This window comes from Xenopus laevis, chromosome 8S (assembly GCF_017654675.1).
Source record: "Xenopus laevis strain J_2021 chromosome 8S, Xenopus_laevis_v10.1, whole genome shotgun sequence".
NCBI lineage: Eukaryota > Metazoa > Chordata > Amphibia > Anura > Pipidae > Xenopus > Xenopus laevis.
Window position 1 is genome coordinate 25,776,324 of NC_054386.1, and position 25,265 is coordinate 25,801,588.

The 25,265-nt window shown below is 39.0% G+C and overlaps 2 protein-coding genes and 1 long non-coding RNA gene across 8 annotated transcripts in view; 1 reads left to right on the plus strand and 2 right to left on the minus strand.

The window, feature by feature from the left end:
* Positions 1–181: 181 nt before the first annotated feature.
* zc2hc1c.S (zinc finger, C2HC-type containing 1C S homeolog) lies at positions 182–7,884 on the minus strand. Of its 4 annotated transcripts, none has more exons than XM_041574726.1 (4): positions 7,745–7,884; positions 1,465–2,700; positions 1,112–1,431; positions 182–548 (listed from the first exon to the last, which is right to left on the minus strand). In XM_041574726.1, exons 2-4 carry the CDS (start codon positions 2,654–2,656, stop codon positions 294–296), a joined length of 1,767 nt encoding a protein of 588 aa, XP_041430660.1. In that variant the 5' UTR covers positions 2,657–2,700; positions 7,745–7,884; the 3' UTR covers positions 182–293. The 4 variants fall into 4 exon arrangements, with proteins under 4 accessions (XP_041430660.1, XP_041430659.1, XP_018087944.1 ...); XM_041574725.1 differs by having other exon boundaries at positions 1,112–1,398; positions 1,432–2,700; XM_018232455.2 differs by adding an exon at positions 3,114–3,225 and having other exon boundaries at positions 1,112–2,700; positions 7,745–7,787.
* Positions 7,823–17,200, plus strand: acyp1.S (acylphosphatase 1, erythrocyte (common) type S homeolog). Of its 3 annotated transcripts, none has more exons than XM_018232019.2 (3): positions 7,823–7,906; positions 11,950–12,077; positions 15,181–17,200. In XM_018232019.2, the coding sequence occupies exons 2-3, from the start codon at positions 11,994–11,996 to the stop codon at positions 15,394–15,396; spliced, it is 300 nt and encodes a 99-aa protein (XP_018087508.1). In that variant the 5' UTR covers positions 7,823–7,906; positions 11,950–11,993; the 3' UTR covers positions 15,397–17,200.
* Positions 17,201–21,629: 4,429 nt separating this feature from the next.
* eif2b2.S overlaps positions 21,630–25,265 on the minus strand; it is a 65,123-nt gene continuing 61,487 nt past the window's right edge. The window contains exons 2-4 of the long non-coding RNA XR_001932878.2: positions 24,902–25,013; positions 23,631–23,697; positions 21,630–21,915 (exon numbers count right to left, since the gene is read on the minus strand). This is a non-coding gene — a long non-coding RNA (eukaryotic translation initiation factor 2B subunit beta S homeolog). The remainder of the gene's footprint in view (positions 21,916–23,630; positions 23,698–24,901; positions 25,014–25,265) is intronic.

The following is a 25,265-nucleotide window of genomic DNA, read 5'->3' on the forward strand; positions in this document are numbered from 1 at the left end:
TTTAACATGTTCCACCATGTACTGTGAATAAATGTGTAAACCTCTGTTCACATCTTAATGTTGCCTAAAGCTCCTCGAAGTCAGAATAATGATATGATCCTACAGTACATGAAGGCTGACTGACGGCTATAATGGGACAAAATCACTAAAAGTAGACCTTGCATTAATAAAGTATGGGCACTCCTTCACTAATGTTTATAAAAGGCATACAAGTAAGTTTTACAAAAAGGTAGAGAGACATCTTGATTTTACAAAAAGCACAAACATATTCTTTACTTGCAGTCCACTCATCTTTAGCGTCTACGAGGAGGTAACGGCCGTGGTTTGCTTTTAATATTCTCACATTTAGGGATGTGCCTTTCTGCTACTCGTGGGGCAAACCGACGATTGCAGTGAGGGCAAGTCACATAATCTGGGTTTTCCTCAACTGGAGGGGGAGGCAGATCAGATAACTTTCCCCCCCGGGCTATAATCTGCTGCACTGCACGAGCATGACGAATTGTTTGCTGAAAAGACTCATGTTTATGCTTCCATGCATTGTTCTGTATCTAATTAGGGGACAAAAAAGAAAAGTCAACTGAATGTTAGGGGGTGAGTATAAGAAAACTTGCAAATTCCATTATTATTATTTATTTATACTAAAATGTTACTCATTCCTTCACAACAACTGTTTATTATTCATATTGGTCCATGAATTTACGATCTAAGTTACCTAGCACATTCTATCAACATACATGCTGGGGTATGTTTAACCAAAAGGCAATGCATTTATAATATTCAGCTAGACACAGATCTCAAATACAAGACCAAGGTAACAAAGTAGTAGTTTAAGATGTTAAACATAAGCTTTAGGCAATATAGAGGTGCAATATTACATGTAGACCAAATTAAAGGGTAAGTATAGTGAACTGACTAATATTTATTAGTTATGTAGAGCAGCCCCCCTTGATCCCAGGGGCTGCACAGACAAATGCAGATGCAAAAGCTTAATTACAAGCTACAGCCAATAAAAAAAAAAAATGGGATCAAGGGGAATACATAACCAACAGATATTGGTAATGTTACTTTCCTTGTCATTTAATGGAATTGTTTGCAAATAAACAAAGCTGACCTTGGGAGCATTCTGCTGAGTTCGTCCTTTAGTTTGCAAGTATTGCTCAAGATCTGTTCCTTTAGCTCGTGCTTTAGATGAGTCAAATACTTTTCGATTGGATTGTTGCATCTTTTGACAAACTTGAGTATGCTTCTCCAGACGATGTGCTAGAAATTGACGTCCACACAAGCTACAGGGGACCAGCTCTGTTGCTGCTAGTTCTGGTGCATCATTGTTAGGCACATCCTTGAGTATTTGGTTTTTCTCTTCTTCTTTGAAATAAGCTGCAAATTCTGGGCTTCCATCTCTGTGAGTAGGATGTTCTCTCTCTGTTCCACCTCTGTGAGTAGGATGTTCTCTCTCTGTTCCACCTCTGTGAGAAAGATGTTCTCTCTCTGTTCCACCTCTGTGAATAGGCTGTTCTCTCTCTGTTCCACCTCTGTGAATAGGCTGTTCTCTCTCTGTTCCACCTCTGTGAATAGGCTGTTCTCTCGCAGTTTCACCTCTGTGAATAGGCTGTTCTCTAGCATTTCCACCTTTGTGAATAGGCTGTTCTCTAGCATTTCCACCTCTGTGAATTGGCTGTTCTCTAGCATTTCCACCTCTGTGAATTGGCTGTTCTCTAGCATTTCCACCTCTGTGAATTGGCTGTTCTCTAGCATTTCCACCTCTGTGAATTGGCTGTTCTCTCTCTGTTCCACCTCTGTGAATAGGCTGTTCTCGCTCTGTCACATTGTTTGAAACCGGTTTAATTGTTTGAGGGTCTGTTGTTTGATAAGTTAAACTTTGATTTCTAAAATGTTTATTGGATTTCCCTTTTGCCTTCAACGTAAAAGCAAGGTTGTGCAAATTCCCAACTCCTTCATCAGATTTGCCCATTGTTCTATTTCCTTCTGAGATTCCTCTAAATGATGTATCCTCTAGCTCAGCTGCCTCCTTTTCTCTCTGAATCCTGCGTAATTCTTCTTCCGTTCGACGCAATTTTTCTTTCAATAAAACTTTCTTTCGGTAGATTTCTTCTTCCAAACTCAGCTCTGTCTTCTGCAGTTGGAACCATATTTCTGGTCTACTGGGCCCTGATTTCAAACGTAAATGTTCTTCTGGGTGTGGAATGTCCAGTTTGATTCCTACAGAATGAGCAGACTGTGAGCGGTAAATATTTGTTTCTGTTTTGACACTCCCTTGGTTCTTGTGGTGAAACACAGGTTTCAGAGGGTGTGCTCTATCCACTCCAGCACTCCGTTTGGAAACAATCCAATTTGAGGCCCAGTTTTTTTCTTCCATTGGCAATGGAGCTGTGTGCAAGCTAGGAGGATAGTGATGGCCATTAATATTCCTTCGTTCGTTGCTGCTGGCATTACGACGCAGCTCTGAAGTGCGTAGGGAGGATCCATGAACCTTCTGCGTAGCATACTCTTGCTGCTTTGCGAATAGTGTCAGTATCTTCTCCTCTTTTTCTCTATGGACCTTCTCTTGATAGTGATTTCTCATTTTTTCAAGCTTGGACAGACTTTTTGGTACTGGTAACTCTCTTTTTAGCACAGGCAACTTTGCTTCACACATTACTTTAGACTACTGTACTACTTTCTGTTTAGATATGCCAATACCTGAAAAGAAAATGAATGTCTGCTGTTGAGAATATACAGAACATGATTTCTAAATAAATATTATGAGCGGTAGAAATATAAACATTGTCTAGCCATTTTTTTTGTGTGTCTCTCCTTATGATACATCCCTCTTTTTTCTCCAATATATTATATATATTTATTTTTCTACCATTAATGTCTACAGTACAAATATCTCATAAATGTACTATTTGAATTCCCCATCCTTTTAAAAAGAGAAATATATTCTCATGTATTTATATTGTATTTTACCACCCTGACTGTCCTTTCTCAACCTGTCAGAGAGTTTCTAATGCTAACGGCCTACTGCTGCACAAATTTGGCAGCCCCCATCATAGACAACACTGGGGATAAGATGGGGAATGTAAAAGCACTGAACAAATACTTTTTCTTACAATTAGGTGTAACACTCTCAGAAAGCTCTTTGGTTTGCATCGGCTTTGTGCCCACGACCACCATTTGTAATTCCATTCCGTTAAAGGGGACGTGTCACCCAGACATAAAAACCTGTATAATAAAAGTCCTTTTCAAATTAAACATGAAACCCAAATATTTTTTTTTTTAATAAAGTGCCTGTACCTGTTATAAGGGCTGGGGCACACGGGCAGATTCGGGGAGATTTAGTCGTGGAAGCGGAAGGCAGGGGGAAGGCAGTTCGGGGAGATTGTCGCCCTGCAGAAGAGGCGATTAGTTGCCAGGCGACTAAATCTCCCCAATTCTGAACGTGTGCCCCTGGCCTCAAAGTTATTTTAAAATCTCAGCTGTCAATCATATATTACCTGCCCCTTCTCTATGCCTTAGGGAGCTGCTATAATGAGAAAACGCCAGCGCCAATGCACTCGCGGCGCTTCGATTTCCGAAGTTGCCCGAAATTTCCTCGTGAGGCAACTTCGGAAGCCTATCTATTTACTCAGTTTTTATTTTTACACTGAACAATTCCTTTAATGTTTGAAATAATTTGCAGCATGCTGCAAGTTTGTACTAAGAGTTGTGTAGACATAAGTGAGATGTCACTTTTGTTCACCGGTTAAGTAAATAAGTACCAAAAGGTGTCAGTAGCGTGAAAATCAACTGTGCACTGTTTCGATTACTCCACAGTACAGACTTAAGTCTAATGTTCACAATATTAATAACATCACCACAACCATAAACCCTGGACTGTTCCTGGTGTGTAGACCACCCATATTTATAGCACATAAACAAAGCAAAAGACAGCTGTATTATTATCATTATAACAGCAATCTATATCAAAAGTTAACTGATCTATTTGATACTCTATGGAAGGACTGAAGGAAAACTATATCCACAAACAATCTAGGTCTAACTAAAAATATATTGCATTAGACAGCTCATATGTAAAACTCTGCATCATGTAAATAAACAATTTTCATAAAATTATACTTTTTTAGTAGTATGTGCCATTGGGTAATCCTAAATAGAAAATTGTCATTTTAAGAATTAGTCACAGTGCACACAACCAAACCATACATGTTAGGTTACTTGAGCCAATTAACAGACAAAATACTGTCTTTTGCTTCCACACTTCTGCATGTTACAGCTAGAGCTGCAGTATTTCTGGTCAGGTGATCTCTGAGACAGAACACAATGGTGGTTCAAGGCAAGAGGCAAGGCAATATTTACTAAAATATATATTTCAGTTTAGTAAGATTCTTTAATATGCCATTAATAGGATATAAACTATGTGTTGCTTAAATGGACCTGTCACGCAGACATAAAAATCTGTATAATAAAAGTCCTTTTCAAGTTAAACATGAAATCCAAATTCTTTTTTTTATTAAAGCATTTATAGCTGTTTTAACTAAAGAATCTCAGCTGTCAATCATATATTGCCTGCTCCTCCTCTATGCCTTAGGCAGGCAACTACTTTCACTTTCCATTCAGCACTTTCTAGATTTCACTGCTCTCCTGATATTCCCCCAGTTCTCTTAACCATTACATTGTGTAGCCAGGACATGGGGATGGACATCAGGTCCCCCATTCTGATGCACAAACAAGATTCTGAGATGATGAAAGGCTTGCCTTAATAACAGTGTCCACAAAATAGCTCCTGCCTGCTTGCTATCATTATGAGTTCCTAGACCAAAGGAAACACATTTCAAATAATTTTTAGAGTGTAATTAAAGTTAATTTTGCTTGACTAACGTGATAAGATAGGATTTGGAAAAAAAAATCTGGGTGACGGGTCCCATTTAAGTATTCATTTTGGGGGTATAGTTTTCCTATAATCACGGAATAGTATAAAAAATAAAATAGATAAATACATTGTACTCTGTTTCTTAAAAATATGAATTTAGAACTCACCACAATAAAACTCACTTTATATTCATTTGTATTAAAAGCATATTTATCAAAATATGAACTCCATTGATAAATATGATTCACAATTATCACCACTATTGTGCATCCTGGTTTGTCAGGGTTTGATGACATCACATGCTCATTATACTAAGGGCTTATTTGTGGACTTGTAATGCGTTTACTAGCTTCTCCCATGCAAACCTTGGCTCACAACCAGGGTGTGCTATAGTTAGTGTATTTGTTTTCTTGTTTAGTGCAAGAAATAAAAAAAACGGTAAATATTAATTAAAACAATAAGCAACGGTATGAAGGACACAAGCCCTATTCATTAAATCTTAAATTGAAACAAAAGGTTAGTGGTGCAAAGTAATCACAGGTCTCACATCTTTTCTCCTTTTCCTTAATCCACAAATGACACACTGGGGGTTTAAAATACATCTATGTGTATATATGTCATAGTTACGTAAGCACATTATCTAGCGCTGTGACACAATCGAATTACCTACTTCCCACCGGAAAGTTGCCAGGTTGGCAGTTTTTTAGCCGAATTGGGCTACTAATTTAATGCCCAGGCGGGTTTTGAAAGTACAAATTAGCCTGTGTACAGATTTAGGCTACTTTTTGGGCCTATGGCTGATTTGTACTTCGGAAACCAGCCAAAGGTTTTTCTTGCCCTAACGTGCCAAGCCTGCGTCTCCCAATGCATGTTGGGTAATGTAGTTTTTGTTTAACCTTGGCCAACTGCCAAGTTTAATGTAAGACTGCAATACACAACATGCAATGGGACTAACTTGTGTAGAAGTCAGGAGTTACCAGATGTTGGGCTCTATATCCCAGTCTCCCATCCCATCACTCTTAAAGGAGAAGGAAAGGTTAAAACTAAGTAAGCCTTATCAGAAAGGTCCACCTAAATATACCAGTAAATCCTCAAAGTAGTGCTGCTCTGAGTCCCCTGTCAAAAGAAACACTGCATTTCTTTCCTTCTATTGTGTACACATGGGCTTCTGTATCAGACTTCCTGCCTTCAGCTTAAACCTCCTTGCCCCGGGAGTGAGCACCCTCAGTTTGCTCCTCTTCCCCCCCCCCCCCTTCTCTGCTGTAATCTGAGTCCAGAGCTATAAGTGAGCAGGGAGAGACTCAGGCAGGAAGTGATGTCACAGCAAGCTAATACTGCTGCCATCCTAAACAAACAGAGAGCTTCTAGAGCTTTTTACTCAGGTATATTAAAACATTCTACACAATCAATATAGCATTCTAGCTTGCACTATTGCAGCTAATCTATTGCCAATAAAATGTCTCTGTAGCTTCTCCTTCTCTTTTAGCATGGGGCAAAAATCTGCTGGCCACCAAAATGTGTAGAGGTTGACCTGTTTTATATTTATTGAAATTGTATATTTATTAGGACCTTATGGGGCCCCTATAGCTCCTGGACACCCTCTAAAATTGCAACACTGATGAGCAGAGATTCTGTCCCATTTTGCTACATGGAAAAATGTGAAAAAGGCATATTTTCATATATATTTCATTTATTTTTTTAGACTTTTTTTTCACTGCACATATTGAAGTGCCTCTTGGCTAGATTTGGGCTGGTTTTATAGCTGAATTTGGCTGGTTTTGAAAATTAGACCTGGCAACCCTGGGAAGAGACTTAGGGGCAAATTTACTAAGTGGCGAAAATTCGCCAGTGACGACTTCGCAGGCAGGGCAACACTTCTCCAGGCGAAAATTCGCTTGACAACGCTAATTCACTAACATGCAAAATTGCGTCCAGGGTGCTGAATGATGGCGAAGTTGCGCTAGCGTTAATTCTGCAAGCAGAACAAAGTTGCGTTAACGTTGGCTTTATAGTTGGCCATTAAAGTTGAATGGACGTATATGTTGCAGCAAATACATTACACTACACAAACCCAGGGAAGCTTAATAAAATAAAATAGAGGTGTTATATTGCCCTACACATGAGCCCAGTGTATAGTTTTTGTGCCTTATGTTACGAAATATTGGGTTGGAAGCCGGTTACCCCCAAAAAAATTGGCGCTTTTTTTGCAGCCTATCACGCTGAAAAAAGGAAAAGACGCCAGCGTTTTTTAGCACTAAATTTTGAAGAACTCCGATCTACTCTATTGCACTTCGCCTGGTCTGAGGTGGCGAAGGCAAGTCTGGCGCAAGAGATAACGTTCAGTAAAATCAGCATCTTCGTGAATTCGCATAGTTACGCCCCTTTGCCAGAGGCAACTTCGCCTGCCAATTGAGTGTGAACGAGCGCCAGCGTCAGTCTCTTTCACTAGCGAATTTATGCCTGCGCCCGTTAGTAAATCGGCGAAGTAGCAAAATGAAGTCATTTGCCCCTTTAGTAAATTTGCACCATAGTGCAGCCCACGGTTATACTCCTCCCTGCATGGAGAAGCTAATAATGCGCATCACGTACTGTATATACTGTATAATATCAGGGCTTCTATGCACAATACACTTTTTATTTCTTTTTTCTCTTCTCAAAGAATGTTAGGAGCTAGTCAGGGATAACTTCATGGCTTCATCAGTATTGCACCCAAACCTAACCGGACATTTTAAACAAAAGCAGTGCTTGAGCATTTAATAGGACATAAAGCTCCCGTCGTATAACGGATAACACTGACTAATAGAAGCTAGCTTAACTAAAAGCCAAACCAAACTTGCTACATTTACCGTCCCCGCCACTTCCCAAACCTACCAGTTTATCTCGCTCTCCTTCTACCTCCGCGCTGTTTTCATGGTTTCACGGTTGCTAGGAAACAACAGGCGCAGTCGCTGCACGTATAAGTGATGACGTAATATTCTGTGCGCCACAGGAAGGGAAGGCTGGGCTTGTGCAACCGCTGCTATAGTAACGAAGGTTAGTAACTACACGAGTGGGTTCTTGTTACAACTTACTCATATGCGTCGTATTTGGGTGAGAGGTATGGAGTAAGAGGGAGAGGAGATTGCTATTAGAGAAAGGCTATATAGGAACCCTGCTCATTGAAATGCAGCTTTCCGGATAAGAGGTTCATATGTGTTCAGTGATGGCTGTAAATATAGCAGTGGGGGCTCCCTTGCTCTCAACAACAATCTATATGTGTATAGGTGAACCTATATGTACTTCTTAAAGGATAATTATATTAAAAATCAGCGTTTGTTAAAGTGAATGTCTATTAAAAAAAAACACAATTCGAAGCAAATGTTCTATGGTTGGTATATGTATAGCATTAAATGCAGTGCTTTTCTGTCCCCTTTTTTTTTTTTATAATTTATAAGGAATGGATATTAAAAATTTGCTTAGAATGATGTTTTCTTTTATTAGGCAAACTTTTATTTGGCTTGACTTGCCCTTTACGAATAGTTGTTGACTAGTCATGTGCGGGTCAGGGTTTCCCTGACCCGCACCCGACCCTAACACGCCCTGCTATGACCCGCCCTGCTGATGACATCACAAAAGGGGCGGGGTGAGCAGACTCGAGACTATAAAACCGGAAACCTGGAAGTCGGATGCCGGCATTTGAAGGTGCCCGCCCCCTACAAGGAGCACTGCGAGGTCGACCCAAACCTGCCCGATCGGGTTGGCCCGCACATCACTATTGTTGACATATTTTCATCTTGGAAGTCAACATTCCCTCTAATTTAATGAAGACTATTTGCACATAAATCTTTGGGTGAAGAAAACGGTGAGCAGGTTTATAGAGGAGGAAAAGTTTGTCATAATCCATGTAGATCACATTCACTATGCCACACACCATACAACACAGGTCCATTCCTTAAAATGACCTGGCTGCTATGGAACTATTGTTTGCTACCTAAAACTAAGATCAGATTTTCCAGTTTCCCAAAGCACTGGGCATATGATAATCTGTGTATTTAATTAAACTTTTTTTTTTGAAAATAAATTTAGCACATTTGAGTAATTATGTTATGCATGTCTCATAAGTAAGAATTGACTTCTCATTAGGATTCGGTTCGGGATTCGGCCGAATCCTTCTGCCGGGCCCGAACCAAATCCTTATCCTTATTTGCATATGCAAATTAGGGGCCAGGAGGGAAATCGCATGATTTTTTGTCACAAAACAAGAAATTAAAAAATGTTTTCCCCTTCCCACCCCTAATTTGCAAATGCAAATTAGGATTCGGGTTCGGTATTCGGCCAAATCTTTAACGAAGGATTCGGGGGTTCGGCCGAATCCAAAATAGTGGATTTGGTGCATCCCTACTTCTCATCTCCGTCTTTATTGCCATCTAACTTACAGCACATGCTAATGCTCCTGCTGTAAAACATAGCTCATTGCAGGGAAAATATTGCTGGGCTTCATATGTTTTTTATGTACTGTGGAAAGTTAACAAAGCTAGCAAATTCTGATTAAGACAGCATTTCTATCTACAGACAAGACAACTATTTTCTGATAAACCCTTTAAAATATAGAATTTTACAAATTGTTGTTTGTGATTCATGAAAATAGTACTTTGCTTCTACATGTTCACCTTTTCTTGTTTTAGACCCTGGATTTGTTTGGGAGCAATATATAATATATTAGATTTCAATCTGGCATGGTATCCTGTTGGACATATAAGAACAGCTTAGTTGGAAATGTACATTTTTCCCAAAGACAGGGGTAAAATAGTTCAGCTGCAGATATCAATGTTTCAGGCTTCCAACCGACAGCACTAAAGGGCTAGTTTGCCAAAGGTCGAGATGGAAATCTTTCTTATTATCAATGGAGAAATATATTTTCTTCTGGACATCAATTTCTTTCCACATCTGTGATGCCAAAGCTCAATCTTTCAGTCCAATTAAGTGCTCTTAAGTATTCTTAAAAAGCATCTACTGTATCACTGAAATTGTTCCCCTTACCAAGCTTATGTCATATCATGCACGTTATGAGCAGTCTGGGGTACTCGTTCATTATGTGTATATGCATGCCTCAACATGGCCACCCAGACCCAAGCAGGTAGCTTAGCACTGATAAGGGGTATATTTAGTAAAAATAATTATTGCTGAAATAAAGAATATTGCTTGTGCTTAACTTACTTTCCAAACCCAGAGGTTCAGCAGTCATGAAATAGTAATGAATTGCCTTCAACCTTATCCACAGGAGCTGCTTAGAATGTCTTTTGTGTGCCAGTGGTACTGTCCTGTTCTGTGTTCTCCGGATTGCTGTTGATCAGTTAGGCTTAGACGTTATTGGAAATTAAATAGTGAATTATGTACACCCTATTGTATATGATAGGGATATTATCACAGAGGAGTACCAGAACCATATATGAGGCTGAAGGCTAAGTGCTGTTATAGAGTTCAGATGTGACTTCTAATATCCTCATATTTTACAACATGGAGTACATTATTTATTTAGGGATGCAAAGAATCCAGAATTCAATTTAGAATTGGGCCGAATCCAAGTTCCTCACCGAACCGATACCGAATCCTTAAAATCATGTGAATTTTCATTATACAAACAAGAAAATAAAAATTTGATTAGCTTTGCGTGCAGTTCTCTTTAACCGTTTTGCCCTAATTTACATATTCAAACTAGTTCGGTATTAGGCCGAATCTTTCACAAAGGATTCGATAGTGGATTTAGCGCATCCCTATATTTATTAGAATACATAAGTGTCTATTCTGCCACATGAGAGTCTGAATTCAAAGAAACCCTATATATGAAAATGAATTACTAATCACCCTTGTACTGTAAATTTTATATAATTTATGTACTTTTTAGTGTGTGTGTGAAAGTACTATGGGGCAATTTCCGAAAATTACACCTAGGCTGGGGGGAGCAGGGGGGGGTCTATGTAGGGTTGGGGTTTTTATTAATAAGGTTTTGGTTCTCCTTTAAATTAATATTTAGCATGATGTAGATCGTGATATTTTGAGACAATCTTCATTTTTCATTTTTTTATTATTTAGCTTTTTGTTCACCAACCCTCCACTTCGTAATTTCTTCAGATATCTGGTTGTTAGGGTCTAATATACCATAGCAACCAGGCAATGGTTTATATGAAAGACTGAAATTTGAATAGGATAGTGCCTGAGTTGAAAGATAAGTAAGACAAGTAGGAATAGAAATAAAATTGTAGTTCCACATAGTAATAGTGCAGATACCTTTGCATCAGCATCCTTATGGTTCTTACAAAGACGTTTTTTTTGAGTGGTTTGAAAAGCACAAAAAAGTTGTTTATATGCATTTTTATAAATGCAACTGATTGCATTTTGTCACTTCAAAAACTCCCTATCCTATGAATGTACATCAAGGGCAAAAAACGACAGCATGGTATTCTAAAACAATGTAATAAAACTTGACAATAAGGGGCAGATTTACTAAGCTCGAGTGAAGAATTCGAATGGAAAAAAATTAGAATTTCGAAGTATTTTTTTGGGTACTTCGACCATCGAATTGGTCAAATTCGATCTAATTCGATCGAATCGAACGTTTCGTAGTAAAAATCGTTTGACTATTCGACCATCGATAATCTAAGTACTGTCTCTTTAAAAATATACTTTGACTTCATACTTCGCCACTTTAAACCTACCGAGGTGCAATGTTAGCCTATGGGGACCTTCCCCAGCACTTTTCTAAGTTTTTTTTGATCGAATAAAAATCCTTCGATCGATCTATTAAAATCGGTCAAAGCTTTTTTTCTAAGGATTTTTACTACGAGGGTCGAATTAGAGTGTTGATATTCAACCCTTGATAAATCTGCCCCATAGTCTCAGTGCTAAATAGACATAGGCAGAATATAATGGATTTAGTTAGCTGATGCTTTTAGGTGTATACAATCTGCATCTAATGCAAAGGAAAAAAAAGGGGGAAAATGTGTGTAAGATCTTACATGAGAGAGGGACCACACTTCATTATAATAGACAATGTTGTTTTTTTTTTTAACAAACATGTAAAAATCTTTATTTTTTAGGCTTGATCAGAAGTTAAACTTTCAGTGACAAAAAGGGAGGAAGCATGGTTGAGGAAGAGCAGCCAATCTCTGTGGACTATGAAGTGTTTGGAAAGGTCCAAGGTGTTTTTTTCCGCAAGTACACCCAGGTAATTTGTCTTCTGGGTACCATTATTTTGTATCAATTCATTTGACCCTTTTCTTGACAATATCGCATTCTGTTGTGACTTATATAATAGTATTTAAATATTACATTCTGAGAAACACAACAAATAAGGTCTCAGATCTAAGGAGGCAGCTATGTTGCTGTTTATTGTCATCCACAAAGGATCTTCGAGATCATAAATCCTGCTTTTTTCCATATGCTGTTATGGTTGCTAACTCGATTTTTCTTGCCCATAAAAAAAGATAACAACAGGGTTATATATTTTTCTATGATTTGTAAATAAACTAATGTATGATACTCTTAACGCAATCACAGCTCTACTCTTCACACACCCTAGAACAGGAGTGCTCATACTTTACTAATGTGAGGTCTATTTAGTGATATTGTCCCATTATGATCTAAATCCATGAGCATTTTTAGCACTCCTTGAAAAATATTACTTAAATATTGATTTATTAACTTGAAAAAATGTATATTGTTGTGTTTAAACATCTATTTATTATGTAACTTCAACATAATATCTGAATAAAAAGCATGGAACAGAAGGGTGATTTAGACAAGCTATTGACAGTGTCTTGAGATCTTCTGATCACAGCTAAAGGTCTACTGTTGATCCAGATCTACCTTTTGGACAGCCCTGCCTTAGAAGTAGTAATCTCATATCAATGAACTAGTCCCCAGTGCTGGGAAATGCTCAAAGTGGTGTATAACTCCAGGAATCTTCTATTCCTGAGCCTAACCACTTGAATCCTGACACTCTCCATTCATGTCTATGGGATTTTTAAAAGAGTATTTATCAATGGGTGAAAGTTCACTCTTAGGGGCACATTTACTATTGGTGGAATATCGAAGGTTAATTAACCCTCGATATTCGACCATCGAATTAAAATCCTTCGACATCGAAGTCGAAGGATTTACCACATTTCCTTCAATTGAACGAAAAAAAAAAAAAACATTTGGTGGCCAGCCCCCCAGTTAAAAAACATTGGTGGGCACCCCCCAAGTTAAAAAAAAAAAAAAAGAACATTGGCGGCCAGGGTGCTCAATTGAAGTAAGAAAAAAAAATTCACGGCTTTCCCCCTATTAAAGTTAAAAACAACACTGGCCAGGGATTTTTAAAAAAAGACCATTGGTATTCAGTGGAAACTTACTGTAAAAATTTAGCAGACAGTCTTCTTCCTCCTAGGAGACAGCAGCTTATTTGTTCAGTGCTTTTGGCTCTTTTTGGGCCGCTTTGGCTACCATTTAGCTTTTCAGCTTTGGCTCCATATTCGGCTTTGGGTGTCCATTTGGTGGCACAAAATTCCCCAGCCCACATAACCCTTAATTGACCAGCCCACCAGGCATTCTCCTGAACTTCTAAATGGCCAGTGTGGGCCGGCTCCCCACTGTAAACAAGAACCAGCTCTTAGCTATCAAAAACCCTCCTGGGGACTACCTGGAATAAAGGTTGACAATACCTTTAACTTCCTACTCTACTATTTTTTGACAGTCTCTTTGCATAACTCACCCTGTACCTTTCTGTATGAACTTGTACACTTCAGGGTAATTACTAAAACTTAACTTTTCTCACTATAATTGACAAAACTCCCCTTAATTTACCATTATAAGTCATGACAAAATTGTGCGTAATCGTGTAGTAATATCTGTGTATAAGGTACACAATACAGGTTACTGCATCACACCTGAAACAAAAAAAAGCCCCCAGTGACCCTAAGTAAATATTTGTAAATAAAGGTAATCATTTTAACTGCATCTGATTCATTGCTTTTTCTTCTTCTTTATTCCACTATTATTTCTAATAATTGGGTAATTAAAACTTTTTGAGAGAGATGTTTGTAATGCTAGGTTCAACCAATCTTATTTTCCTCTCAGTCTTAAAAATTGTATCAGTCAGTTTTCTAGGGGGTTAAAGGAGAAGTAAAGCTTAACTAAAGAAGTAGCTAGAAATATTGTACATTATGTTTTGTGCTTCTGCACCAGCCCAAGACAACCACAGCCCTTTAGCAGTAAAGCTCTGTGTCTCCAAAGATGCCCCAGTAGCTCCCCATCTTCTTTTCTGCTGATTCACTGCACGTGCTCTGTGCTGCTGTCATTCTTTATATACAGAATAGAAATGTCACAATATAAGGCTGATTAGTAATCAATACAGATAATTACTACATGGCAGCACAGAAATCAGTGCAATTAGCATCAGAATTTAATAATCAGCCCTGTAGCATCAGCTAATATTACAGACCAACCTCATTTTCTGCTGGGTAATTAGTGACGACCCCTAAGCTTAGCTTCTCAACAGCTGCTCAGAAACCACTGAACATGTGAGTGTCACAGACACTTTCCAAGATGGTGACCCCCCTGTGACAAGTTTGAAGTCCTGGATCATTGCTGCTATTGAGAAGCTGAAACTTTATTCTGGTGCAATAAATTCAGTGTATAAAATATGGCATTTTTAGCCATATTAATTTTTAAGGCTTAGTTCTCCTTTAAGGTAAAAGGCAGGTGCTCACAATCCCTCACAATCAGGCTCCATGGAAGCAATGGGCACTGCCAGTCAAACTTTGGTCCTAGCCCACTGTGCTTGCTCCCGCATAGCGATCACCACCATGGAGCCTGGAACTAGAAGTGACATGGGGTCCACCAACCCCCGACTGCTTGATATTGGTTAACTTTTTGGTAGTGCAGATGATATGAAAGGGGTCCGACAATTAAAAAGTACTGAGGAGGGTTAGCTTAGCATTCCTCCACACATGGTCCACCAAATTCTTCTTCCTTCATGACATAATTCTCTATTTCCCTCCTCCTTATCTAAATCTTGACTATGTAGTTAATTTGCTTCTTTTTTAATTAATGCAGCCCTGTACTCCCCTATAGCTTTTTAAACTTATCAAGGGGTTACTTTACATTCCTGTAGTTTCAGTATTACATTAGATATCCAATCAATGCTGCCTCTTCATACCTAATAAATGCAAAATAGTGCCTTATGTCTGCTAAATTGACAAACTGTTTCTAGTCGGTGAATAATAACCATTCTTATTTGCCATGCCTGTCACTCACGGTTTTTGCATTCTTTTATTTTCCTGTTGCAGGCAGAGGGAAATCGCTTAGGTCTAGTTGGCTGGGTGCGGAACACAGACGCAGGGACTGTTACAGGACAGTTGCAAGGACCAAGTGAAAAAGTACGGGAAATGCAGGTCTGGCTACAGAAGAAAGGAAGTCCTAAGTCCAGAATTACAAAAGTGCAGTTCCAAAATGAGAGGAGACTCCCAAAGCTGGAACACAGCACATTCAGTATTTGTAAATAAATCTGTTTCTTTGGTTTGCTAAATATATCCAGTAAGACTCTGTACTTGCATGTTTACCGTCTTCAGTTGAAGAGCAGAAAGTTTCATGGCCAGTTACTTGTCATTTATTGCTTTTATTTTATTTATTTTATTATTTATTTATCTGGGTCTAGAAAGATTGTCCAGTTGTGTCTGTGAAAACAAGCTAGTCAGTTTACACTTAAACTCAAATAATAAGCCCATAAATACTTGAAGCATTTGCGTTCAGTATTATGATTTGATAAGATAAACAATGTCACTTTAATGTGATATAAACGTTTGTTTAACTAAAGTTAAAATGATTGGGGGTGCCAAACATTATAATGACTTACCTGATACGCCAGGCCAGTGCTCCTATTAGCAGAAAACTGCTTTTGCTGTGTTATTTCTGTAGAAGCTCGTTCAGCATCATCTTCCTTCTTCTTCTGTCTTATTTCCACCAGGAGTGGGCAGGCACTATGGGGTAGAGTGAAAGGGCTGGCTTTTTTGTGTCTACGTTCAACTTTCACTCTACTGCACATGCACCTGTTGTGTATGAAAAGAAGATGGATGAAACCAAATCCCTGGGGGGTGCCTAACATTTTTGCACCCCACTGATTTTAAAGGCAAATTCAATCGTTCACCAAAAACAACCTCAACCCCACATAGACCCCATCCCTCCTCCCCCCTGCCTAGCTGCCCCAGAAGAAATGCCCCCTACCTTTATACTTACCCCTCGGTGCAGATTCAGGCATCGGAGTTCACCGCAGCCATCTTCCGGGTCTTCGTGTCTTCTTCCATCGCTTCGGCAATTTCCGTCTATTCTGGCGCATGTGCAGTTGTCGCAGACGGCAAATTGCTCCAACTGCACATGCGCCGATTCGCCGGCCTCCCACTCAGCTTACCAAAGACCCGGAAGATGGGTGCGGTGGACTCTGATGCCTGAATCTGCACCGAGGAGTAAGTATAAAGTTAGGGGCATTTCCCCGGTGGGGCAGCTAGGCTGGGGGGAGGGGGGTCTACGTGGGGTGGGGAGTAGGTTTTGTATTGGTAAACGGTTGAATTCTCCTTTAAACTTAGTTCTCCTTTTATTGAACTTTGACGCAACATATACCATATCAACATTAAAGTAATGATGTGTCATTTTTAGGGGGCTCAGCTAGTACATATAGCATTAGCTTTCATCTTTGTTGGTATCATATCATGAGTAAAAGGGTTGTATGCCATACATAGCACTTAGCATGTACACACACAGCTGGGTCAGTGAATCTATGATGATTCAATTGGTTGGTCTGTGGGTCAACAGTTGAATGTATATAGGGGGCCTGGCCTCTCCATCTGGTCACATTCACTGCTTGGGGAGGTCCTTATCTCAGGACTGCTTGGCCCAATAAAAGACTAATCAGATACTGATAATGGATGGTGTTATTTTGAGCCTATGCATGGGCCAAGTCAGCAGCCAATCTCTGTTGGTGTGTGAGCAGCTGTACAAGTAGCAATCATTACTTTGTAGCCCAGTGTCAGACATCAACATTCCTAGAATCGTTTCCCATGTACCTTAATGGCACTGGCCGAGACCCACACAAGAACGGTGAACCCAACAAAATAACCATTTTGATTTAGAAGGGTCACTTTTCGTAGCAACTAGATCATTTGCAAAGCTGGTTGGTTTACTTTAGCCTTAGTCATTATAGCTTATCTGCTATTGGCTGTTCTCCTATTCATCCTTCATTCAATCTAATGCTTGATTGATAATGAGTATGTAGAGCTGTATAACAAAAATAAAAAACAAAATCAAAATGCTTAACTATTGTCTTTGTCTACATCATACTAAAATGACAAGCCTCAGTAATATCCTCCCTCTTTCTGAACCCACTACATGTAGCCATTGCCTCTTCCTTGTTTTGTAGAACAGCAAGCGGGGTTGGTGGGCACTATCTTTTGCCACTTCAGGTCCTCTTCTTCTAAAAGGCAGATGAAGAGGACATGGCTTCAACTGTGCATGATCAGTCGCCAAAATGAGTACCTGAAGTAAGGCAAGGTCGCGCCCACCAACCCACTGGCTCTACTCTGATTTACAGAACAAGGCCATGCTTAAGGTATTCCAAGTGTTACTTGGTCAGGAATGGGTCCAGTTATTATGAAGGGTTTTATTCAATTTGACAATCTCCCTTTTGGCCATGAGCTTATTCATTTGGGCTAACAGTCGTATGGGAACCCCTCTTAATTCTTTGGAGTTTTGTTTATCATTGGCTGAGCTTTCCTTTTAATATATAACATGCTTTATGGAAACAGTAGTATTTCAGCAGTGACCAAGTTTATTGGATTAACAGAAATTATGCAATATGCATCATAACAAAATTAGACAGGTGCATTAATTGAAAGATAGACTGAGCCTCTTTTTGCAAATGTAACAGCCTTTAGATGCCTCCTTTTATTATTATTATTATTAACATGTATTTATATAGTTCCAACATATTGCGTAGCACTCCTTTAGCCTTTGATGAGTGTCTGGATTCTGGATGGCGGTATTTTTGACCATATGTCCATACAAAATCTCTCCAGTTCAGTTAAATTTGATGGCTGCCGAGCATGGACAGTCTGCTTCAAATAATCCCATAGATTTTCATTGATATTCAAGTCAGGGGACTGTGATGGCCATTCCAGAATATTGTACTTCTCCCTCTGCATAAATGCCTTTGTAGATTTTGAATTGTGTTTAGGGTCATTGTCTTGTTTGAATATCCAACCCCTGTGTAACTTCAACTTTGTGACTGATGCTTGAACATTATCCTGAAGAATTTGTTGATATTGGGTTGAATTCATCCGACCCTCGACTTTAACAAGGGCCCCAGTCCCTGAACTAGCCACACAGACCCACAGTATGATGGAACCTCCACCAAATCTGACAGTAGGTAGCAGATGTTTTTCTTGGAATGCAGTGTTCTTCTTCCACCATGCAAAGTGCTTTTTGTTATGACCAAATAACTAAATTTTTGTCTCATCAATCCAAGCATTTTGTTCCAAAATGACTGTGGCTTGTCTAAATGAGCTTTTGCATACAGCAAGTGACTGTTTGTGGCGTGAGTGCAGAAAGGGCTTCTTTCTCATCACCCTGCCATACAGATGTTCTTTGTGCAAATTGCACTGAATTGTTGAACAATGTACAGATACACCATCTGCAGCAATATGTTTTTGCAGGTCTTTGGAGGTGATCTTTGGGTTGTCTGTAACCATTCTCACAATCCTCCGCATATGCCGCTCCTGTATTTTTCTTGGCCTCCCAGACCTGGGTTTACAGCAACCGTGCATGCGGCCTTCCATTGCCCAATTACATTCCTTACAGTTGAAACTGATAGTTTAAACCTCTGAGATAGTTTTTTTTTGTAGCCTTCCCCTAAACTATGATACTGAACAATCTTTGTTTTCAGATCTGTTGAGAGTTGCTTTGAGGATCCCTTGCTGTCAGTCTTCAGAGGAGAGTCAAACAGAAGCACAACTTGCAATTGGCCACCTTAAATACCTTTTCTCATGATTGGACACACCTGTCTATGAAGTTCAAGGCTTAACGAGCTAATCCAACCAATTTGGTGTTGCCAGAAATCAGTTTCGAGCAGTTACAGGCATTGAAATTAACAAAATTACAAGGGTACTCAAATTTTTGCACAGCCAGTACTCAGATGTTCCTGGGAAATGAAAGACATACCACTGTTATCTTTTTTGTTGAGAGTTGAGTAAATTAATATGCAGGCTGAGAGGGGTTCCCAAACTTTTTCATATGACTGTATGTTAGTGTGTTATACTTGAATAATGGCCATAATACATTTGTTTTTACTTCCTGGTAAAACCGGATCTTAAAAGTCTGAAGAGACAGCGCAGTGTCTGGGAGCTGACTGAAGGTTACCATCTTACCACACCACACAGCCTACCAGTACAAAAAAAGGTAGCAACACAACAGCCAAATAATTAAAGGGCTTGTTCACCTTTAAATCAACTATTAGTATGATGTAGAGTGTGATATTCTGAGACAATTTGCAATTGGGTATCATTTTATTTAATTTGTGCATTTCAAGTTATTTAGCAATTGTAGCAGTCGGGTTGCTAGGGTCCAACTTACGCTAGCAACCATGCACTGATTTTAATGGGAAACTGGAATATGAATAGGAGAGGCCTGAATAGAAAGATGAGTAATAAAAAGTAACAATAAACGTGTAGCCTTAGAGAGTATTTGTTTTTAGGATGCGGTCAGTGACCCCCATTTCAAAAAGTCAGATGAGAAAGGCAAATAATTAAAATAAAAATGATAAAAAAAAAAAATACTGAAGACCAATTGAAAAGTTGCTTAAAATTGGCCATTCTATAACATACTAAAAGTTAACTTAAAGGTGAACCACCCCCTTTAATTGACTAATGGAACAATGCAGCAATCATAAACTTCTAACATTGAGTGGTAAGGAAGGTAAAGCTCTTCCTAGCATTCTTTACTAAACTAAAATCTCAATCTGTAAATTAATTACTTATATACAAACATCTTCGGTAAACTTTCAAAACAGACTGAGAAAACAATAAAAAAAAACTGAACTCTGTCCACAGTCTCTTTCTTTCTTACTTTCTCCATGCCTTTTATTTTATATGATGCAAGCTCAGTCTGCTACTAATATGATGTATACAACATAAGCCCCTTGGGACATGCCAGCGTGGGAAGCTTGATTTAATCTTAAAGGATGGTTCACCTTTAAGTAACCTTTTAGTATGTAATTGAATGGCCAACTTTTCTATTGGTTTTCATTATTTATTTTTTATAGTTTAAGAATCATTTGCCTTTTCCCTCTGATCCTTTCCAACTTTCAAATGGGCATCGCCATCTAAAAAGCAAATGCTCTGTACAAATGTATTGTTATTGCTAATTTTTATTTCTCATCTTTTTAGTAGGTCCTTTCCTATTCATATTGCAGTCTCTTATTCAAATCAATATCTAGTATAGGTCAATCTAAAAACAACTGGACTTGCTGAGTAATCAATGAAGACATTTCACTTCTCATCCGAGCAGCTTCTTCAGTTCAACTGCATGGTATACTTCATAGTCATATTCAAATCAATGCATGGTTACTAGGGTTATTTGGACCCTAGCAACCAGATTGTTTATAATGCGAATTGAAGAGCTGCTGAATAAAAAGCTAAATAACTCAAAAACCTTAAATAATAAAAAATGAAAACCAATTGCAAATTGTTTCAGAACATTACTCTCTAATCATACAAAAGGTTAACTCAAAGGTGAACAACCCCTTATTAAAAAAAACCCTCCCTCCTTCCCCCCCAGCCTAGCTGCTACCCCGGGCAAATGCCCCTAACTTTTTACTTACCCCTCTGTGCAGATTCACAGCATCAGAGTTTATGCCAGCCATATTCTTCTCTTCGGTCTTCATCAAGAAGTAGTTCCGTTTCTGCCAGTTGGAGCAGTCTTCGGGTTTCTGTCAACTGCGCATGCACCGAAAGTCACGAAAATTGCCAAAGAGCCAGAAGAAGACCGAAGAAGATAGCTGCAATGTGAACTCCGATGCTGTGAATCTGCATCAAGGGGTAAGTAAAAAGTTAGGGGCAATTGCCCGGGGTAGCAGCTAGGCTAGGGGGGTCTATGTAGGGTACAATGTAGGTTTCTATACATAAAACAGCTCATGTGTAAAACCCTGCTTCATGTAAATAAACCATTGTCATAATAATGTACTTTTTTAGTAGTATGTGCCATTGGGTAATCTTAAATAGAAAATTGCCGTTTCAAAAAAATATGGGCTGCCCCTGGGATCCTACGATTCACAGTTCTGTCTTTTGCTTCAACATGTCTTCCTGTTAGAGTTGTAATATTTCTGGTCAGGTGATCTCTGAGGCATCACATAGACCATCACAAAATGGTGGTTCAAGGCAAGAGATGTAAAAGGGCAATATTTACTTAAATATATATTCCAGTTTGGTAACATTCTTTACTGTGCCACTTAATTTGATATAAACTATCTGCTGCTCAAGTATTGAGCATTTTGGAGGTATAGTTTACCTTTAAGACAGTTCTAGTCTGCTAATAATTTTGTTTAATGATAACAACAGCCTTTGTGGTATTTTTGTAGACACGAGATCAAACAGGCCCCTCCAAACCATTTTTAAATTAATGCAGCAGAGAGAAAAATATAAACCTTTTAGGATATCCAGCAGCACCACATTAATATTACGAGACACGTTCTAGGTTCTTTCAGTCTGAAGCATTTATTAATAATGGTAAATAACAAAAGCATGTGGGGTAAGATTCACTGTGCTGAGAGACGTCATACTAATGACACTGGAAGCAGAATAAAGTCCCTTTGAGAGGCTCTTGTCACAGTTCATGGTCTGATGGGTGGTACAGCTCGCTCATTAGTCGATAGATTTATGATGGTGCATTTCCTCCAATGTTTGAGATGAATAATGTGATCAGTTCTGGAGGTACGTGGTCAAAAATCAGGCAATAAGCACTGACCTGAGAGAGGATCTCACCTAAGAGAGTCAAATACAAAAGTTTTATTATGTTACAGTATGTTCATATTTTCACTGGAAGACATGGCTTCACAGTTTCTTGCAAAGCTTTTTAAGTAAAGGCACCTAACTATACCAACTCATCCACAAGAAAAACTGTAGCGCAAAAGCCATCTCATTAGGGTGTGCCTTAGTGCTATCAATTCTCAGAGCATTCGTTTCCTCTCTTACAATCTATGAAATACCAAAAAGGAGTATACAGTAGGGTCCACCACCAAGAAGTGAGTATTTCACTCATATTCATTTATGATTAATTATTTTTAATGTACCAGGGGATCCATTTCCTAGCAGATAATAGACTCCAGCACAAATCCTGCAAGTAGAATATTTCAGTCATTTTGAAAGAGTGAACTAATAACATCTTTTAGGGTCACGGCAGATTCAGGGAGATTATTCGCCCGGCGATAAATCTCCTTTTCTTCGGATGACGAATCTCCCCAACCTGCCTCCCCGTCGGCTGAAATGCAAATAGCCGGCGGGATGGCACTCGGCACGATTATTTTTCCGAAGCTGTCTGAAGTTGCCTCGTGAGACGACTTCGGAAAATAAATCGCGCCGAGTGCCATCCCGCCGGCGATTTAGCTGACGGGGAGGCAGTTCAGAGAGATTAGTCGCCCCAAAGAAGAGGAAATTTGTTGCAGGGCGAATAATCTCCCTGAATCTGCCCTTTGTGCCCTGACCCTTAGGCAAATGGTGCAATACCCTCACTAAAAGGATTAGACCTGCCAATCACACTCTTAACTCAAACTCCTGCATGAAGAGGCTCAGGTTGCTAAGAGGGGGTGAAGAGTAACTTGATTATGTCAGAAACAGTACAAACTTTTTAATTGATTATATGTAGAATGTTTCTAATTGTACTAAGATTCTTATATTAAATTGTTATTGTCAGTTTCCTAGCTACCCCCAGTCATGTGACTTGTGCTTTGATGAACGTCAGTCATTCTTTAAGGCTATACTGCAAGTTGGAGTGATATCACACCCCCTCCCTTCCCCCCACCCAGCCTAACAAAAGAACAACAGGAAGGTAACCATATAGCAGCTCCCTAACACAAGATAACAGCTGCCTGGTAGATCTAGGAACAAAACTCAACAGTAAAAGCCAAGTCCCACTGAGACTGATTCAGTTACATTAAGTAGGATAAATAGCAGCCTGCCAGAAAGTAAAGTGCAGGCACAAGTCACATGATTGGGGGCAGCTGGAAAATTGACAAAATGTCTAGCCCCATGTCAGATTTCAAAATTGAATATAAAAAAATCTGTTTGCTCTTTTGAGAACTGGATTTCAGTGCAGAAGTCTGCTAGAGTAGCACTATTAACTGATGCGTTTTGAAAACAACATTGTTTTTCCATGACAGTATCCCTTTAATGAAGATTGTTCAGTTGCTTATTAGCTTACTTTCATCCAGGATGGCCAACAACAGTGACATAAAATAACACACCAGACCCTTCTGGATATGCTCTTGTCATCTTCTTCATAGACGTTTATACAAAGTACTAGCTGCGATTGACCACCAAATACCGAGTTTTTCAGTAAAGATTTTCCTTTACATCAATAATTGTTTGAAAAATATAATTTTAGTACTTTGTTCATATGATGAAATAAACAGTTCTTGCTGGTGCCCTCACTGTCCCTACTGTATGTTCCTTTTTTGACCTTCGCAGTACCTTAACCATACCTTCTGAAAATGGAAGAACTTCCTGTGGCGATACAAACTTGTGAAAGGAATCTTCTTCATTGGGAAACTGGAGAAAAAGAAAGCAAAATGTGGACTGACTGCGTACCCACTAAATGTACCTAACAAAGGGGAATATCGAGGAATAAATATTTGCAAGGGTTACCTGTGGGGAGAGTTTGAACATTGGTGCACTTACGATCAGAGGAGTTGAGTGATGCTTCACTGCTAAGTGCAGTTACTGGCAAACCACTGTAGCTTTTAGCATCGTGTATAAGCATTCTAGTTTCATGTATAAGAAGATGCAGTTGACCTTTATTTGTTTAAACTGGTTTTGTCTTTAGTTTGAAGTTTGATTTGAAAGATAAAAAGGACAGGTTCAGAATACAAGGTCAAAGGAAAACTATACCCCCCAAACAATGTAGGTCTCTATTAAAAGATACTGAGTAAAACAGCTCATGTGTAAAACCCTGCTTCATGTAAATGAACCATTATCATAATAATATACTTTTCTAGTAGTATGTGCCATTGGGTAATCATAAATAGAAAATTGCCATTTTAAAAAATAAGGGCCGCCCCCTGAGATCGTAAAATTCACTGTGCACACATACAAACCACATGTAAGGTCACATGAGCCAATTAACAGACAGAGTTCTGCCTTTTGCTTCCTCACTTCCTGTTACAGTTAGTGTTGTAGTATTTCTGGTCAGGTGATCTCTGAGGCAGCACAGATAGAGTCACAAAATGGTGGTTCAAGGCAAGAGATGTAAAAGGGCAATATTTATGTAAATATATATTCCAGTTTGGTAAGATTCTTTAATATGTCATTCAATTTGATATAAACTATCTGTTGCTTAAGTATTCATTTTGGGGGTATAGTTTTCCTTTAATGAAAATTAAGAGAAAGGGGTATTACTACCTCTAGGGTAAGGGCCACCAGGGCTATGTGGTACCCTACTATCTGAACAACAAGGAATAGAATGTTAAAGTAGTTTTTAATCAAGTTGTCCATTTGTCACTTGTGAGTCAGGCAATTACTGCTCAGAAACACCATCATTCCCCATATTAAATGTTCCCAGACAAATGTTCCTTATTCAAAAAGGAGTGCGGAGGAAAAGGGAACTGGTAATGTAACTAGAAACATACAGGTACAATGTGTATCTTTACTAAAGTTCTCCAGACAGTCCAGTGCCTCCCAAAGCTTTATTATCAATACTAATTTTGTAATATGGTTCTTGAGAAAAGTGGTGAAGTGGTATTAGAAAGGGACTCACCTGCTGTACTCCTCACGGATCAGTTTCAGCACCCGGCGTACCATGTTCCCCACTGTGGTTTCAGATGGTTGAGCTGCTGTCATACGTCTCCCTTCTCTACGGATAATCTCTCCTGAGACAAGAGAGTGATAAACTTGGTAGTTGTGTCATGTATTACCCTCAATATAATCAATTAAACATTCAGACTGTTTTAAATATGTAAAGGTTTAGCAGAAGCTTTCGTTTTTCCCATTAGTGCTTCACTTTTCCCAGTGAAGGGTGGAAGCTGTTTAACAATGTTCTAACTGGCTAGAAATGTTCAAACAAAACAGCAAAAAAAAAAGCTCTAGTACATCCTCTACACGTAGAGGCACAGATTTGCCCA